We start from the raw sequence: 17,653 nt of genomic DNA on the forward strand, positions 1-17,653 counted from the left end.
GGCAAGAATTACTTTCAACAATCATTGAGCAACAAAGGGGAAAACATGTAAGACCTTCAGTTTACAAGGAGTTGCAGGAGTAGAACATGGAATTAAACAGAAGAAATATTCATTAATAAAATGGTGTTTTCATAACTTTGCTATAAAACTACTGTAAGCCAACAAATTAAAGAGATTGGTCAGCTAACCTCTTTGCTGTGTATGGGGTTTACCAGGCACCCAAAAGCCCGGATAAATGCCCAAATGTGTGCAAACATCTGTGTTTGGATTTTTAAATCAGAAACTATTTTATGTTGGTGATTGTGGTAGACCATAGTAAAACCACTAGCAACAATAAAGGGTTGTTTTTGTATTTATTTCCAAGGTTTGTGTTATCTTTGCCTGTGTGTGTGTGTGTTGGGAGGGGGGGGCAGCATAACCATAACAATCTTGTGAGGCAGGCTATATAATAAAAGAATCTTTTCTGCAGACACTTAACAGTGCTATGACATGGGGACCAAAAATGACACAGCTGTGCGGGTGTCTGAGTTTATCATTACAGGCTTTGATCATCTTTCTCATCAGAAACTACTTGGCTCCTTAATTCTTATTTCTTATGTTCTTACACTGGTTGGTTGTGGCACAAATGTGAGTATAATAGTTGCAGACAGGCGTTTGCACTCACCAATGTATGTATTAATTTGCAATTTAGCCATTGTGGACATAATGTTTAGCACCAGCTCTTGTATAACAATGATAGCTGTGCTTCTTGCAGAAATGAAAAGAATTTCCTTCTATTCATGTTTCACTGGTATGTACTGCTACCATCTTGGGGATATTACTTCTACTCTGACATTAACATGGATGGCTGTGGATCGAATGCTTGCGATTAGCTTGCCACTGAGGTACATCACTATTCTCACAAACAGACGGTGTATCATGAGCATTGTGGCTACCTGGATAATAGGAATGTTATCATTGAGTCAAATTTCAGAAGCAGCATACAATGTTCCATACTGCCAGCCCATAATACAATATGTGTTTTGTGACTATGCTGCAATGATAAGAGCTGGATGTGTGAACCCTGGGCCTTATTTTTCAATCCCAAGTATCGTGGGCTGGTGGCTGTGGCTTCTGGGCGGACATTTTACTCTAATCTTCTTGACATATGTTGTTATTGTCTGGACTGTTCTAAGACTCTCAGACAAGGGAAGCAAGAAGAAGATGTTTACTACTTGTATTTCACATATCATTGTGGTTTCTGTTTACTACTCACCTAAACTGGTATCTGTGCTGCTCACTAGAGTTGGTGTGACACTCAACCTGACTGAGAGGAATGCTCTGCTTATCGTGGCCTCAACGCTGCCACCTCTCATCAACCCTATAATTTACTGTCTAACAACAAAAGAACTGAGAACACACCTGATAAACCTCTTCACTAAAAACCGTGTTGAAATCAAGTGACTAAGTGAAAGCATTACATTTTTACAAAATGACAGTAGCTTATTCTCTCACAATGTTTTCAGTTATCTGAAACAGTACTTTAGTGATGAATTTAAATGCTGTTTAAAAAATAAGATGTGCTGGCTCAAGTCATATACTGCCCTTGATGCTCTTGATTGATCAATAAAGACTACTCTGTGTACTGAGCTAATGCTGTTTCTATGGGGAACAGGTAGCATGTATGTAACATTAGACTTTTCCTATTTTGCTCAACTGTCTTCACATTGTTGCATTATAATGTAACAACCAGATTGATAACTATGGTTATGGTTATAGGATTTGGCAGATCCTTTTGTCCAAAGTGAATACTAAAATATAACTATATATACAGTACTCTATATGAAACTATATAGACTCCATTAATAATTACTATGTTAATATAACTATGAATCCACCTAGTGTTCTAATCTGTGTAGTAATATGTTGTGATCAACAGTGTGAAATGCTGCCAATAGTATCAGGACTGATGTATTGCCTTTATCTGTATTGAGGCGTATGCCATTTAAAACATTAAGAGCTGTTTTAGTGCTTTGATTGGCAAAAAACAGACTGAAAGTGATCAAAATACCCATTTTGTGATAGGAAGGTGGTTAGTTGATTACAGACTATTTTTTTCAATAATTTTGCTAAATAGATGTACCGCATAGCGGTACAAAATATGACAGCAGCTCAGTCCTGTACATCCGTTCCGCGAAAATAAATCACACTAATCAATTTGTCTCCACCTTCTACTCCATCCCCCACTCTTGAAACTTTTGTGTATGCTTGTTTGGCATGCCTGTGTGTGTGTGCGGGCCGCACAGAAAGTAGCCTACTGGCGCTGCAAAGGTGAATATATTTGTAGCACTAGCTAAAAAATGTGTAGCATTGTTATAAAACCTTTAAAATCTCTAAACAATCACAAGTAGGGCAGTTCATCACAGTTCATCCATTGCAACTGGACTGATGAAAGGTCATGTACACCTGTAGGCTACATTGTATTTGGGAAAAGCAAAAGGTATCAGCATAATGTTATATATTTATTTATTTATTTATTTACTTATTTATTAATAAACAAAAAGATCTCTGTCAGTTCCATGCCGTTTTCAACAGCTATCAAAAACAAAGGTCATTTTTGGATGGATGGATTTTTTGTGAATGTTTCTTCTTCTACATAAGATTTTAGTCATCTTTAGTTCATGTGATACTTTATTGTCAATGCACAAATTAAGTAACAGAAGTCTTAAACGTTATTGTCAATGCACAAATTAAGTAACAGTAGTCTGAAACGAAATGCTGTTTTACATCTAACCAGTGGTGCAAATAACCAATGTCCAAATGGGCCTTGATGAAATGCGTCGCTAGACTGTTGAGCTGTTGTCCGTTATTGTTCGTGCAAATATAGGCTGATTCATGTTCCCTTGCATTGTGTAACTGAGGTCCATAGCTAGTCTGGCTTTCACCAGACCAAGCTCAATCTTTTAAGAAATCAAAAGATAAATAGCGGGCAGATCAGGCTGGGTTCACCCAGCCTAGTCCATAGGCACCTGATATTGTTTAATTTTCCGATTGAGATATCCACGCTCTGGCTATTCTAAATGCAAAAATGCATCAGGGAGTTATGACAAAACTGTAACTAACAAACTAGATCATAATAGAAAGCTGTTAGCTTCCCTGCTACAGGTAGGCCTATAAGGTAGGCCTATTTACAACATAAATTGTCAATAGGCTATGCTGGCGACACAAATAAAATCTCCTTTGGAAACCAATGGCTTACGCCTTACAGTATCAAGCGGACTTAAACTGCCATATCGTGGCGAAAAGTTGTAATTAAATTCACGCAGCTCCATGAGTCAAGGAAAGCACGAATGAAGTAGCCACTTCTAAATGGGACCCACTACACAGTAGCTTAAGGTGTGTTGCTAAAGCAGCCATAATGAAATGAAGCTGTCATTGTTTGGATACTTCACACACACATGCTTTTTAATCTCACAGACTACAACTACCAAGCTGGAATCAAAGCACATCGATTCCCTTCTCACACCTTGCACACACTTAAAACAAATAAACAAGCGTCTCAGTCTCACGCATGTATAGGCAAAACTGTATCAGACCGGTGTAACGTTGGTAATGATTTTTGTAGCACGTGCAACAAATGACAGTCGAAAGATACAATTACAGTGCTGCTATCAATTTGCTTGGTATAACCGTATTTATAGTTTTCTACAAATGCAATCAATCAAATTGGCCTCCATCACTCAACCAACGCTAACGGTAACATTATTGTACCTATAGGTCCTTATTGATATTATAAGATTAACGTACCTGCAGTAAAAACCAAGCATGTCCGATAAACATTCTCAGATTTATTTCGGCTTCAAGAAGAAATGGGAATTACATTTCATGTGAACATCATCCTATCCTTATTAGACGTTCTCTGCGGTAAACTACAGTCCTTGTAGGAAGCGTCCATTGTTTTTCCAACCCACTTTTAACTTCCAACAAAATTACGTCTCACTGCAACGATGCGCCATCTAGTGGACAAACGACTACGTATCGCCAATACTGGAAATGCAGCCATGATGATGATGATGAATATTTGGCTTTCTTTTAATCCTACTGAATTTGTAATTATGTATCGGCCGTTCTAATACCGATAGTACTTGTGTGCCTGTGTGTGTGCATGTGTATATGTGTGCACCGCCATCTACAGGACAATGAGTGTACAGTCACTAAATGTACACATAACCTACATTTTTTTAGACCCCCCCATGGATGAAATTCTAGGGGGGGGTTTCCCCCAGAGAATGCCAGGTCAATCATACACATAACATTTGGTGCAGTTCTGAACATCTTAACTGAAGATAGGGGCGATTAAAGCAGAATGATATTGCATTATCATTTTTTACCGGGGGGGTGCAAATCACAAATGAGTGATTATGGGCCAGGTTGATGTGGGCCCTTGAGACCAACATACCATAAAAGATTCTTCATCCTCAGTGCCATGGTTCAGGTAGTTATTTAGGAAAAAATGCTTTTTTTGCGGTTCGGGGGGCCCAGCACGGGGGGGGGGGAGTGGACCCCGGGGACGAAACAAAATTTTTCCGTAAAAGTCTAGTGGGGCTACGTACCCACCAAATTTCATGTGCACCGGTGTTTCGGTGTCCCGGGTATCGTTGACCAAAAATTCAGGAAGTAGATGATGAAAAAAAATCATTATATTATATGACCGCTTCGCTAGCTTCGCTTCTATGCTCCCTTCTATGCTCCCAAGGTGATTTAATAGGTACAACGTTTTAACCACTCAGGTCTTTGTCAGGTACATCAAAAGACTTTTGATGTACCTGACCCTCAACAGTAACTTAAACTTAAAATAGGGCAGCAACCAAAGTACTATCCAGATGCATAATATACTAGATATACTAGACTAGATGCCAAGCAATTTTAAAGACCAATGTAGGCCAGCAATTAGACAGCAATCAGGGTCGGAGTGGGAATAAAATTGCACCCAGTCAGTTTTTGTATGGACCAGCCCTATTTCCCCCAATGTTGATACAGGGCAATATCAGGCTATTCATATGGCTAAGCTAAGCAATATTATGCTGGCAGCACAGTTTAGCTTTGCAGTATGTAGAATCCACTACACACATTAGATTAGATTAGATTAGATTCAGCTATATTGTCATCGTGCAGAGTACAAGTACAAAGCCAAAGAAATGCAGTTTGCGTCTAACCAAAAGTGCAAAAAAGCAGAAAAGTGCAATATGATACACAAAGTATAGGCAGGACAAGAAATGTAATGCAGTGTAGACAGTAGTATGTAGTTGGTTTACAGAAGTTGGTTTAGAGTAATATAAGTTAGCTATAAATATGTGCAGTGTATTAGCAGATACTTTATAAGAGCAGAATAAATATGGCTATGTGATATGAACAGTGTATGAACAACATGTACAGATATGTGCAAAGTAGTAGCAGTAACAATATAATAGCAGTAAGAATAATATAGATATATGCAGTGTATTAACAGAATATATTATGAGAAAAACAGAATAAATATGGATATTCAGTATGAACCATATAGACAGATATGTACAGTATGTACAGCTTTGTGCAGTGTGGTAACAGTACCATTGTAGTGCAGATACGGTAACATTATAAGAGTATTAAAAATAAGTGTATGTGCAGGATAGATAGTATGAAGAGCAGTAGTCCCTGTCAAGGTTGCCAAGTCGTGGACAACTCAACAGGCACAGGCAAGGAAGCATCGGGCGGGGGGGGGGGGTTGGGGGCTTAGTTGATTGGTTGTCACCGGGATGCAGAGTTCAGTAAGGTGACAGCCGCAGGAAAGAAACTTCCTCTGAACCTGCTGGTTCGGGTGCGGAGAGACCTGTAACGCCTCCCGGAGGGTAGTGGGGAGAACAGTCTGTGGCTGGGGTGAGAACAGTCTTTGATGATGCTGCACGCCTTACGCAACGCATCGCTTGCCCTGGATGGCCTCAATGGAGGGGACCGAGGAACCGGTGATGCGTTGGGCAGTTTGCACCACCCACCCGTGCTTTTCGGTCGCGGGCAGAGCTGTTGCCATACCAAACTGTGACACAGTTGGTGAGGATGCTTTCGATGGTGCAGCTGTAGAAATTCACCAAGATCTGGGGAGACAGGTGGACCTTCTTTAGTCTCCTCAGAAAGAAAAGACGCTGGTGAGCCTTCTTGATCAGGGTAGAGGTGTTGAGGTTCCAAGAGAGGTCTTCAGAGATGTGGACACGCTCCACCTCAGTCCCGTTGATGAGAATGGGGGTGTGTGTGCCAGCTTTAGACTTCCTGAAGTCCACAATGAACTCTTTGGTCTTTTTGGTGTTGAGAGCCAGGTTGTTGTCAGTGTACCACGATGTAAGGTGCTGGACCTCCTCCCTGTAGGCCGTTTCATCGTTGTTGCTGATGAGACCAATCACCGTAGTGTCGTCTGCAAACTTGAGAATGGTGTTAGAGCCATTTACGGGTGTACAGTCGTAGGTGAAGAGGGAGTAGAGGAGAGGGCTCAGCACACATCCCTGTGGTTAGAGTTTAGATTCTCTGCCCGAGCCCGAACTTGACCCGACCCGACCCGCGGGCCGGGTCGGGCCGATATTTCCAGCCACTATCCTCGGGCCGGGCCGGGTCCTTGATCAAGCATTTTTTTTTTTAAATCATTAGCCTACTTGGGTAGGGAGCTAAAGCTATGCCATAGTCAGACTCAGAAATATTATATATTTAACAAAGTAGGCCTAAGTAACAAGTGTATACAAAGTTATACAAGTTAGGCTCAGAGTTACAAATTGTCATCTGCGCAACACGTATCATGCGCAGCTTCTCCACTCGCACGCATCACACGGGGCCTGCTGTGCTGTATTGTGTAGTTTAAGTGCAACGTGAAGCTTGAAGATGTAAAGAAAAAAAATGAAAACAGGAGAAATAACTTCGAGCAAGTTTGGAGAAAAGTCGGAGGTAGGCTATGCATTTGTCAGGTATGCTTTGTTGCGTGCATTAAGTGCGCACAATGTTCACCTATGACAGCAAAAAGACTTTGATGAACATGAAGCAGGCTTGCCATGGCAGAAATAATGATAGCCAGCCTTCAATGTCCTCTTTTGTCACTTCTCCAAGCATACACCTGAGAGCGAGGCAAGCCCTCACAGAGAAATGCCTTGAGTTTTGCTGCAGGGACATACTTTTACGTTGTAAGTGGCTTACGTTTCTTCATTCGGATTTATTTGCAATCCATTCCATTCTGAATAAAAAAACATAGTTTAGCCTACATTCTTCATTATTGCATTATTCATAAAATATAATTCTAAACGGATTTCTGTAGCTCAAACAGCTCGGAATTGTAGTTGAGAACGTCAGTTATAATGGCCCACGTATTTAAAAAATGTCGGGTTTAAATCGGGCTCGGGCTCATAATTACAGTTAATGTGTCGGGCCGGGTCGGGTTCGGGCACAATGTGCACGGGCTCGGGTAGGGTCGGGCTTGATTTTTTGGGCCCGATCTAAGCTCTACCTGTGGTACACCGGTGTTCAGGGTGATGGTTGAGAAGGTGTGATTATCTAACCTAACAGACTGAGGTCTGTTGGTTAGGAAGTCCAGAATCCAGTTACAGAGGGAAGTATTGATGCCCAGTTCTCTGGGTTTGGTGATCAGTTTGGAGGGGATGATGGTGTTGAATGCTGAACTAAAGTCAATGAACAGCATTCTCACATAGATGTTGCTATTGTCAAGGTGTGACAAGGTGGGACAGGGCCGTGTCAAGGGCCGGACAAGTGCCGTAGAGATGGCATCCTCTGTGCTCCTGTTCTGACCGTAGGCGAATTGGAAGGGGTCTAGTGAGGGTGGTAAGCAGGTCTTGAGATGGGCCAGGACCAGCCTCTCAAAGCACTTCATGATGATGGGGGTGAGTGCAACTGGACGGAAGTCATAACGCTTGTTGCAGTGGAGTGTTTTGACACCAGCACGATGGATGTGGTTTTAAAGCACGCGGGGACAGCCGCCTGGGCTAGTGACAGATTAAATATGTCAGTCCAAACCTCAGTCAGCTGCACAGCACAGGTCCCGAGTACGCGTCCGGGAATACCGATGTCCAAAAGTTCCTGTCGGGTGTATGATACGTACGCTAAACTGTTTTTACTGAAAATACTTGAAATAAACAAGCATATTACCACTAATTTGCAAAATCCGGAGAGACACAGGGCGTCACGATGCATCCGCGCCGCCATCTTGGTCGTTATATATACATCATTTCTCTATTACAAGTTCAGATGACACCTCATATGTCACAAATTCCAAAGTCCCTCAGTCACAGAAACTGCAATTACATGCTACAGTGGGCCAGAAATAGATCATTTAGTCTAAATTATTGGTTATACAAATCACCTACGTTTGGAGTGAAGATGTCATAATCCAACATGTATTCCAAAGTACATGGTAGTTCTCTTTCTCTTTGGCTCTTCAGACATTTTTCTCTTCTATTTCAAATGGGGCAATGATCGCATATTGCACAGATAATTGTCAAGCAGCTACACACCATTTTAAACTCAAGCTTGTGCAGTAGAGCCTATGAATTAGGGGGTTATTAGGCAAAGATATTTCATTCAGAATTTAATTTTCATTAGTGTATAACCATGTTCACATTGCAAACCTAACCTAATAGGTGTTTCTTGATTATTTCATGCCAGGCCTCTGACATTACATGGACAGACGGATAGGCCAGATCCACCTGAAAGGGTGGCGTTGAGGGGTCAACCTCCCTCCTGCTGTCTGTCCTAGCCAATTTGTACTGTGTAGCCTAGTATTTTACTTTCGTTAATGTTGCAAGGTAAGGCCAAGGGTCTGCAACCACCAGTTCTTGTGTAACTGGTGATCTTTTGTTATGTGAATACCTAAAACCTATTGGTCCAGACCACAGCGATGAACCCAGCGGACCTTCATAGGACTACATATAAAATCCGACAAGCTGTCCCCTCAAAAGAAGAACACCCAACAGTCATGAATCATGAGGGAAACTGAAGACTTCTACCATGTAAAGTGATGGATAACTCAGTATCACCCAGACTTTGTTATGATGAACTATGGATAGATATCTTTTGGATACCTTTGAATGGTGTTTATATGGCAACCATGGGTACCACAAATGATTCAATAGTCAGAGTCTCTGTATTGAACTTCTTGGCTCCATCATTATGAGCTTTATAATTTCAGACCAGTGATGGGCAGTAACGCGTTAGAAGTAACGCGTTACTGTAATCCAATTACTTTTTTCAAGTAACAAGTAAAGTAAGGGATTACAATTACAAAAACAGTAATTAGATTACTTTACTTTCCTGCAAGCAGCCTGCGTTACTGCGTTACTAAACCGTGATTTTGCCATAGACAGTAAAAGAATTTGGGATTTTGCCATATGGATTTTGTGAGACTAACTCGTGACAATGATGTAGGCTATAGCTGCGTGATATAGATGTAAACAACAGACACACGTGTGCAAGACATGGAGTGCAGGAGAGAGCGCGAACATGGAGCATTTAATTCATTGCAGTTCAGACATTACGAAAAAAACATTAACGCTGTACACTCTTCATGGGAAGAAACATGTTGTCTACAGCGAAAAATTCCACCTCAAATCTGAGCAAGCCTAGCAAGCCGGCACAGAAATGTGAAACTCATTGAGACACCCCCAGATCCCGACATGAAGGCTGCAGAAACAGGTGAAAATAGAGGACGTCGCGGGTTCCCTGTAGCCTATTGGCCTGTTATAACAGGAGCCAGGGCATTATAATATTCTGGCTGCATTCACTGTGATTTGGAAAATGGGCAAAAATATAATGTGGTCTTTGTCTTTTTGTAATGGGGCTGGTGAGTGTTGAAGTCTTCAATAATTCGTTTCCCTTAAACCAGCGTTTCTCTACTGGTTCGCGGAGACATGCCAGGTGGGGCGCGAAAAACAGGAGTTTTTATTTTTTTATCTGTAGCCTAGGCCAAGGTAGCACCCGATGCGCAATGGACGCATGTGTTATTCATAGGGAAGCGCTCGTGTCAAGGCAGCGTGAGCGCATGTTTGAATCTGCAAGCACGTTCACTAATGAACATTTCTTGAAGCTGGCCTATCTTTGCGATATATTTGGAAAGCTCAATGAGTTAAATATCCAGTTACAAGGCAAAGACAAGCACCTACCTCACCTAGCAGATAAGATTACTGCATTCACCAAAAAGCTTGAGGTATGGGACAGGTGCCTCGATCGCAACAGTATGCCTTTGAGAATCTGAGTGAAATCGCTGAAACGTCTGCTTCGGGAGCCACTCTTGTGATCCCATGTATTAAACCTATAAGCCTACATCACATCCCTGCAAAGTTTATTTAAAAAATATTTCCCAACCAGCAGTGCTCAGTATGACTGGATTATGGATCCATTTAATGCAGCATGTTGGTATTTCATTGAATATATTGTAAAATGCTGTAAAATATTGGCTTATGCTTCCTAATATGTTGCTGGAAAACAGAAATATGTGTGTTTAATTTACAATGGCACATTATGTATTTATTTATTATTATATCTGCAGCACCAGCTGATTTTAACTCTGCTGAAGAGGATATATTTAGAACTTGTCATTATTTCAATACATTTGACAATTTTAAGCTTGACCTACCACTTTCTTAGAGCAATGAGGGACAGGTGGGGCTCGAAAAGGCCCCCTTGATCAAAGTGGGGAATGAAAGAAAAAGTTTGAGAACCACTGCCTTAAACTAAGCATTTACATGAAGCACAGTAGCCTATGCCGATTGAAACACATTCCACTCAGATAGGTGCTACCAGGCTCATATAGGCTATCACTTTTAATTGCAAACAGAAAATGTCTAGCTAGCTGTTTATACCAACTTAATATCATGACTATTGCTAATATAGTGCCAAATGTGGAGTTTGTGGACTAGCCATAGGCTTATATTTGAATGGAGCTGATCATTATGAGAGTTGTATAGATGCTCTTAAAGTGACAGTGCACCATTTATAAATGAGTTAAACTGCATCAAATTAGTAGTATTTCTTAAGAAATATTTTAAACTAACAGTTCTGCTTTGGGCACCAAAATAGCCAGCAGCGGCACTGCACACACACAGTTCAAACACATACTCTTCTTGACATTAGAACAGCCTAAATGTGGCATGCAACATCATTTTCTGTTTTGGTAAATGCATTACTCCTCTCTGCACTGCAACTGTTAAAAGATGTAAATGTTAATAGAGACTTTGGTTTTAATATTTTTTTTGCTGTATTTTATTTACATCTATTCGAATGAAGGAGTATAGGCCTACACACCAAAAAGTTAAGATTGAAACTAATAAAACCAAGTTTTAAAAAAGCGTATTCAGGTTGTGTATAGCTAGTGTGTTTTTGTAAAGTAATTAAGTAAAGTAAATAGTAAAGTAACTAATTACTTTTGAAAATAAGTAATCAGTAAAGTAACTAGATTACTTTCTTGGATAAGTAATCAGTAACTAATTACTTTTTCCAAGTAACTTGACCAACACTGTTTCAGACAGACGGCTGCACTCTCCCATGTACATCTTCATCTGGCATTTGTTGATATAATGTTTACTACTGCTGCGAGTATAACATGTGCTTATAGTATATCTGTGCTTCTTCCTGAAATGAAAACAATGTCCTACTGCTCGTGCGCCACCAGTACATCTATCATCTCGGGGACATCACAGGATGGCCACTCACTGTTTACAATTGGACTCTGGGCGTTTGGAAACAGCTGAGGGAGGAGGCTACTTGAAACTGCGAGTTTCGGTCGGTGTGAGCGAGCGGACTTTCAGTTGACAGTAATTAACACCCTTTTGAACAATCTAAGCTGTGTGAACGTCAGAGGGCGGTCTACGCTGATTCATCATTAGTGAGACACGAGGACAGCTGCAGGCAATTCCTGTCAGCATAACAATAGAGGCTGTAGCTGAAGCGTCAGCGTAAGCGGCAGCCCTCGTTTCAGCCGTCCTCGTTTAAGACGGACGCGGTCAAGACAAGCAAGTTTACCTGTGCAAGTTCACCGAGCACAGGCGCCGACAAAGGCAAAAATGTGCCATTCCACCATATCTGTTATCACCGGCCATCGCAGAAAACGGCATCATGCCAAAAGGGGCAGAAATCGCCTTAACCTACAGCAACTTAAACGGTCCTCACCTACAGAAACCTCTTTCTCCATGGGCTTGTGGAACTGTCAATCCGCAGTCAACAAAACGGACTTCATAGCTGGCTATGCCAACCATCTTTCGTTGGAACTCCTTGCTCTCACTGAGACTTGGATCAAACCAGAGAACACAGCCACCCCGGCTGCACTCTCCACTAACCTTACACTATCCCACACCCCTCGTCCATCTGGACGAGGAGGTGGGACGGGCCTGCTGATCTCCAACAAATGGAAATTCACCCCGCTACTGCCTTCAAACAAATATGTCTCATTCGAATTCCATGCCATCACAGTGATCGCCCCAGCAAAACTCTACGTGCTGGTCATCTACCGCCCTCCAGGCCAACTAGGCGACTTTTTGGATGAACTTGACACTCTGCTGTCCTCCATCCCTGAGCATGACTGTCCGCTTCTTCTTCTCGGCGATATCAACATCCACTTAGATGCCCCAGGCTCAGCGGACTTTCTGGCCCTGATCCACTCCTTTGACCTCAAACTGGTTCAAAGCCCACCGACACACAAAGCTGGCAAAGAGCTTGACTTGATCTTCACTCGGAACTGCAGCACAGACACCCTCACGGTGACGCCTCTCCATCTTTCTGACCACTTCTTCATCCAGTTCAACGTCAGCCTGACAGAACAGCCTCCGGCTCCTCAGCCGATGGTCACGTTCCGCCGCAACATCCGGAACCTGTCTCCAACGCACTTTTCCTCTGTGGTTGCCTCCGGTCTACCTCCACTCAACACCTTCTCCTCTCTGGAGGTTAATGAGGCCACAGACTCGCTCTGCTCCACACTGAGCTCGTGTCTAGACGAGCTGTGCCCTCTTACCACAAGGCCAGCTCGATCCAAACACTCTCATCCATGGCTAAATGATACCCTCCGATCGCAGCGCACCAGACTCAGAGCCGCGGAGAGGAAATGGCACAAATCCAAACTAACTGATGACCTCAAAAACTACCAGACACTCCTGGCCTCCTTCTCAGCCAGCATCACTGCTGCTAAGACGGCTTTCTACAATGACAAAATCAACAGTGCTACAGACACTCGAAAACTTTTTTCAACCTTCAAATCGCTACTCAACCCTCAGATGCCTCCTCCTCCATCCAGCCTTACTGCAGATACCCTCGCCTCATTTTTTACAAACAAAGTGGCGGCAATCAGCAGTAAATTCTCTACAGGCCCACTCAACGCATCGGACTCAGATACCGCACTCCTACAACCTCTAGGGACTGCTAGATCATCTTTTTCAGCATTCACGCCTCTCTCCGAGAATGAAGTATCTAGACTCCTGACATGCAGCCGTCCTACCACATGCTCGCTGGACCCTATACCTACGAGCCTACTTCAGTCCATCAGCCCGACCATCGCACCAGCTATCACACACGTGATCAATGCCTCGCTAACCTCCGGCACATTTCCAACAGCGTTCAAAACGGCCCGGGTAACACCGTTACTTAAGAAAGCTTCTCTCAACCCTGCTCAAGTCGAGAACTACCGCCCTGTCTCACTCCTGCCTTTCTTATCCAAAGGCATTGAACGAGCAGTCTCCAAACAGGTCTCTGACTTCCTTTCACAGAACAACCTTCTGGATCCAAATCAGTCTGGGTTCAAAAGCGGCCACTCTACCGAAACGGCTCTGCTGTCTGTAACAGAAGCCTTAAAAGAAGCCAGGGCGACCGCTCGGTCATCAGTACTCATTCTGCTTGACTTATCGGCTGCCTTTGACACGGTTAATCACCGCATCCTTCTCTCTATACTCGCTAACATGGGAATCTCCGGTTCTGCTCTCTCCTGGTTTGAATCCTACCTCACAGGACGCTCGTTTAACGTATCATGGCTTGGTCAGCTATCTGCACCTCTCCATCTCACCACAGGGGTCCCCCAGGGCTCAGTACTGGGCCCCCTTCTCTTTGCTATCTACACCACCTCCTTGGGACAGATTATCCGTTCGCATGGCTTCTCATACCACTGCTATGCAGACGACACACAGCTCTATCTGTCCTTTCCACCTGATGACCCCTTGGTTTCAGCACGGATCTCGGATTGCCTCTCAGACATAGCTACATGGATGAAGGCACACCACCTCCAGCTGAACCTCTCAAAGACTGAACTGCTGGTCCTCCCAGCTAAATCTACCATACACCACGACATCAACATCAAATTTGACTCTCTGTCTGTTTCACCTACCAGGACTGCAAGAAATCTAGGAGTTGTTCTCGACAACCAACTAAACTTCTCAGATCATGTTGCCTCAGTCGCCCGGTCATGCCGTTTCGCACTCTACAATATACGGAAAATCAGGACTTACTTAAATCAAGATGCCACCCAACTTCTGGTTCAGGCAATAGTCATCTCACGACTCGACTACTGCAACGCCCTCCTGACAGGTCTCCCAGCCTGCGCAGTGAAACCACTTCAGATGATCCAGAACGCGGCGGCGCGCCTGGTCTACAACCAACCCAAGAGGGCACATGTTACCCCGCTACTCATCCAGCTACATTGGCTACCTATGGCGGCCCGCATCAAATTCAAGGCTCTAACGCTTGCCTACAAAGTAGTCTCCGGTTCTGCTCCCACCTACTTGAATGCCTTCATACAGACATACGCTACCTCCAGACCGCTGCGCTCCTCAGACGAACGACGTCTAGCTCCACCTCCGGTACGCTCAGGCCAATCCAAACTTTTCTCATCTGTTGTTCCTCGCTGGTGGAACACACTGCCAGTTCCTACAAGGGCAGGGACATCCCTCTCCATTTTCAAAAAACTCCTGAAGACCCAGCTCTTTAGAGAACATCTCCTCTCATAGCAACACTTACAACAAGTCTTGCTGATCCTAGCACTCACCAGCCGTCTTAAACTGACACGTAACTGTTAAAAACTGCACTCACTGATGCACTTATTCTTACTGTACTCTAATGTTTTTTAAATTGTCCTAATATTGTTGAGAATTGCTCTAAACTTAAACTGTTTACCATGTTGTTAGTCGCTTTGGCTAAAAATGCGTCAGCCAAATGTAATGTAATGTAATGTAATGTAATGTAATACCACACTGGTCTTCCCAGTGGCGGTCTTAACATAGAGGCATAGGTAGGCGGCTGCTTGGGGCCCCCTACCAGTAGTCTTAGTAGGGGGGCCCCCAACCAACCTAAAATAAAAAATAAAAAAACCTTATCATCATGAACGCTTCAAAAGTATTGTAAATTGTAATAATATTCTTAAGAAATACTTAAAACATTGACGTAGTAGTTAAAATGTCCAATTCATGGTTATGTCCCTACACATAGGCCTACACCCCCTACTTCCACAATGAAATGGACTAGTCTGTAACGTGCGTTGCGCGAAAGATAAACAAAGGACAACTGGGAAAGTGTTGACAATTTAGCGACTCTGTCGCTAGTTTTGGTCATCCCTAGCGAGAAAAATGGCGAGAACAAATTTGCTTATTTCTTGCAACGATGGCAAACTCTGTTTCGTTGTTGAAACGTCAGAAAATCTCCCCTCTCATGCCTGTTTCGTTAGTGAATTAGGCCTACTTCGCGAATTCGCCCAAAGCGTTAGCTACCCCATGATAATAAAAGTTACGACTGGCTTATGTGGTATCAGCCCATGTTATTACACGGAAGTAGATGTTCTATAAATCTTAACAGCCCAGAAAACGTCACTGGAAGGTTCAGCAAAAACGAGACGAGAGCAATGACATGATGACAGGGAAACAGCGACGCGCTTGCCAGCATCGTTCAACAAGCACATTGAACAAAGGAAAGTAGGCTACAACTTCATTCACAAAGTAGATAGTTCAAAATCGAGCATACAAGTAAAAAAAGTAGAAACCTAGGCCTATAACATTTGTTTAGGCTATGTAGCATGTTGTCAATGCAGGACAGACTGTCGGCTGGAGTAGCCTAAAAAAAAACAATTCTGTCGGTCTGTTCGAGTGACATTTAAGCCTATATAGCCTAAAAATATATCCAAAATATAGCCATTGCCTACAATTGTGTAGGCTACCCTATGGTGCAGCAGTTGGGAATAGGTTGGAAATGACTGCATTTCTTACAGAAATGTAAAGTGTAGGCCTACCAATTAATATATAAGTATTAAAACTAAAAATGATTTCAAGAAGTTGCCTATAATATGAGTAGGAGAAAAGCAAACAGGCGTAAAGGGGAATTAAAGGGCCATCACAAGGGTTTTTTAGGTGGTGGTGGGGGGGTCGAGTAACCTGACCCTAGCCATATGAATTTTGCTCCGCCTAGCTCCACTCATCCATCTGGAACCGTTCCATTGAAGTGTTGCTTCAGAAGGCTGGGCCTAATCAAAAAATGTTTGCATATGATTGAATAAGCCACTTGTCCGTCATCTATTGACGTGCTACTTAAACCACTCACATCGAAGCCAACCCGTGACGCTAATAACAGTGTCACAGTCGCTTCTACGCTATGTCACATCTATGAAACTCCCGCCCTGCGTCCTGATTGGCTGAACCATAAAGTCGGTTGCAGAAATCACTCTCAATGGAAGAGGTCCCAGATGGATGTGAGTGAAGCTAGGCGGAGCTAAGCGGAACGAAATTCATCTGGCTACTGTCAGGTTAGGGGTCGAGTTCTCTGTTGTGCTTTTGTGACTATTAGTTTGTGTAGTGCTACACTTTGTGTGTTCTCTGCTTTCCATCTTCCTTTTGGAGTAAAGAAGTGCAGGGTTTAAAGGGGTAGGGTTTTTTCTCCTCTCCAACCTTTACTTTCCCGTAGATTAGCTTTACCTGCCTATCCACCATTCAGACGGTAGTTTACATTTCTCTTTTAAAGATCGGATGGGGGGGCCCCATACATACCTTCGCCTTGGGCCCCCAATTTGCTAAATCCGCCACTGGGTCTTCCATACTGTCAGCCCATAGTTAGATATGTGTTCTGTGACTATCCTGCAATGCCATAGTTAGATATGTGTTCTGTGACTATCCTGCAATGGTAAGAACCCTATTTAATCGTTGCTGTGATCCTAGGGTTGTGGCTGCTGGGTGGCTATTTTACCCTGATCTTTCTAGCATATGTTGTTATTGTTGTCACTGTATTAAAGGTACACTATGCAAAATTTCAATTTGATGGAAAACAGTGAATCATTCACCTAGCATAGCAATACAGCACAGAGGTAGCGAGTTGCTACCGAGAAAACCAGGCATTCAACTTCAAGAATGGCGGCCTGACAAATCTCGCGAGAATCGTGAAACATTACACTGTCAGTAGATAGCTCTTTGGAGATAGTTTTTGCCTGTTGTTAATCCTTCACCTCCACAACAAAAGCATTTTATTGTGTACAGGGGGATAAGTCATGAGAAGTTTGCTATTTATAACAGCAGAGTAAAATATAAATATATCAAGAATCTAGAGGGAGCTCTACAATTGCCAAAGAGGGACGGAACCAGAGGGGTGGCTCCGGGCGGCACGGGCCACCCTTGAGATTCGATTGGTCACCCCAGGTGCT

General features: G+C 43.0%; 1 protein-coding gene across 1 annotated transcript; it reads left to right on the plus strand.

Annotated features, from left to right (window-relative positions):
• The first annotated feature begins 489 nt into the window (after positions 1–489).
• On the plus strand, positions 490–1,443 carry LOC143111892 (olfactory receptor 10G4-like). The gene has a single exon (XM_076274144.1). It carries the CDS (start codon positions 490–492, stop codon positions 1,441–1,443), a length of 954 nt encoding a protein of 317 aa, XP_076130259.1.
• The last annotated feature ends 16,210 nt before the right edge of the window (positions 1,444–17,653 follow it).

This window comes from Alosa pseudoharengus, unplaced genomic scaffold, assembly GCF_046254945.1.
Source record: "Alosa pseudoharengus isolate Yale_2024_CS ecotype anadromous, Long Island Sound unplaced genomic scaffold, YU_APseudo_1.1 YU_APseudo_1.1_scf_8, whole genome shotgun sequence".
NCBI lineage: Eukaryota > Metazoa > Chordata > Actinopteri > Clupeiformes > Clupeidae > Alosa > Alosa pseudoharengus.

What these genes read in the sequence shown, in the direction of transcription:
- LOC143111892 (XM_076274144.1), top strand. Translation starts at nt 490, where the DNA reads ATGGGGACCAAAAATGACACAGCTGTGCGGGTGTCTGAGTTTATCATT.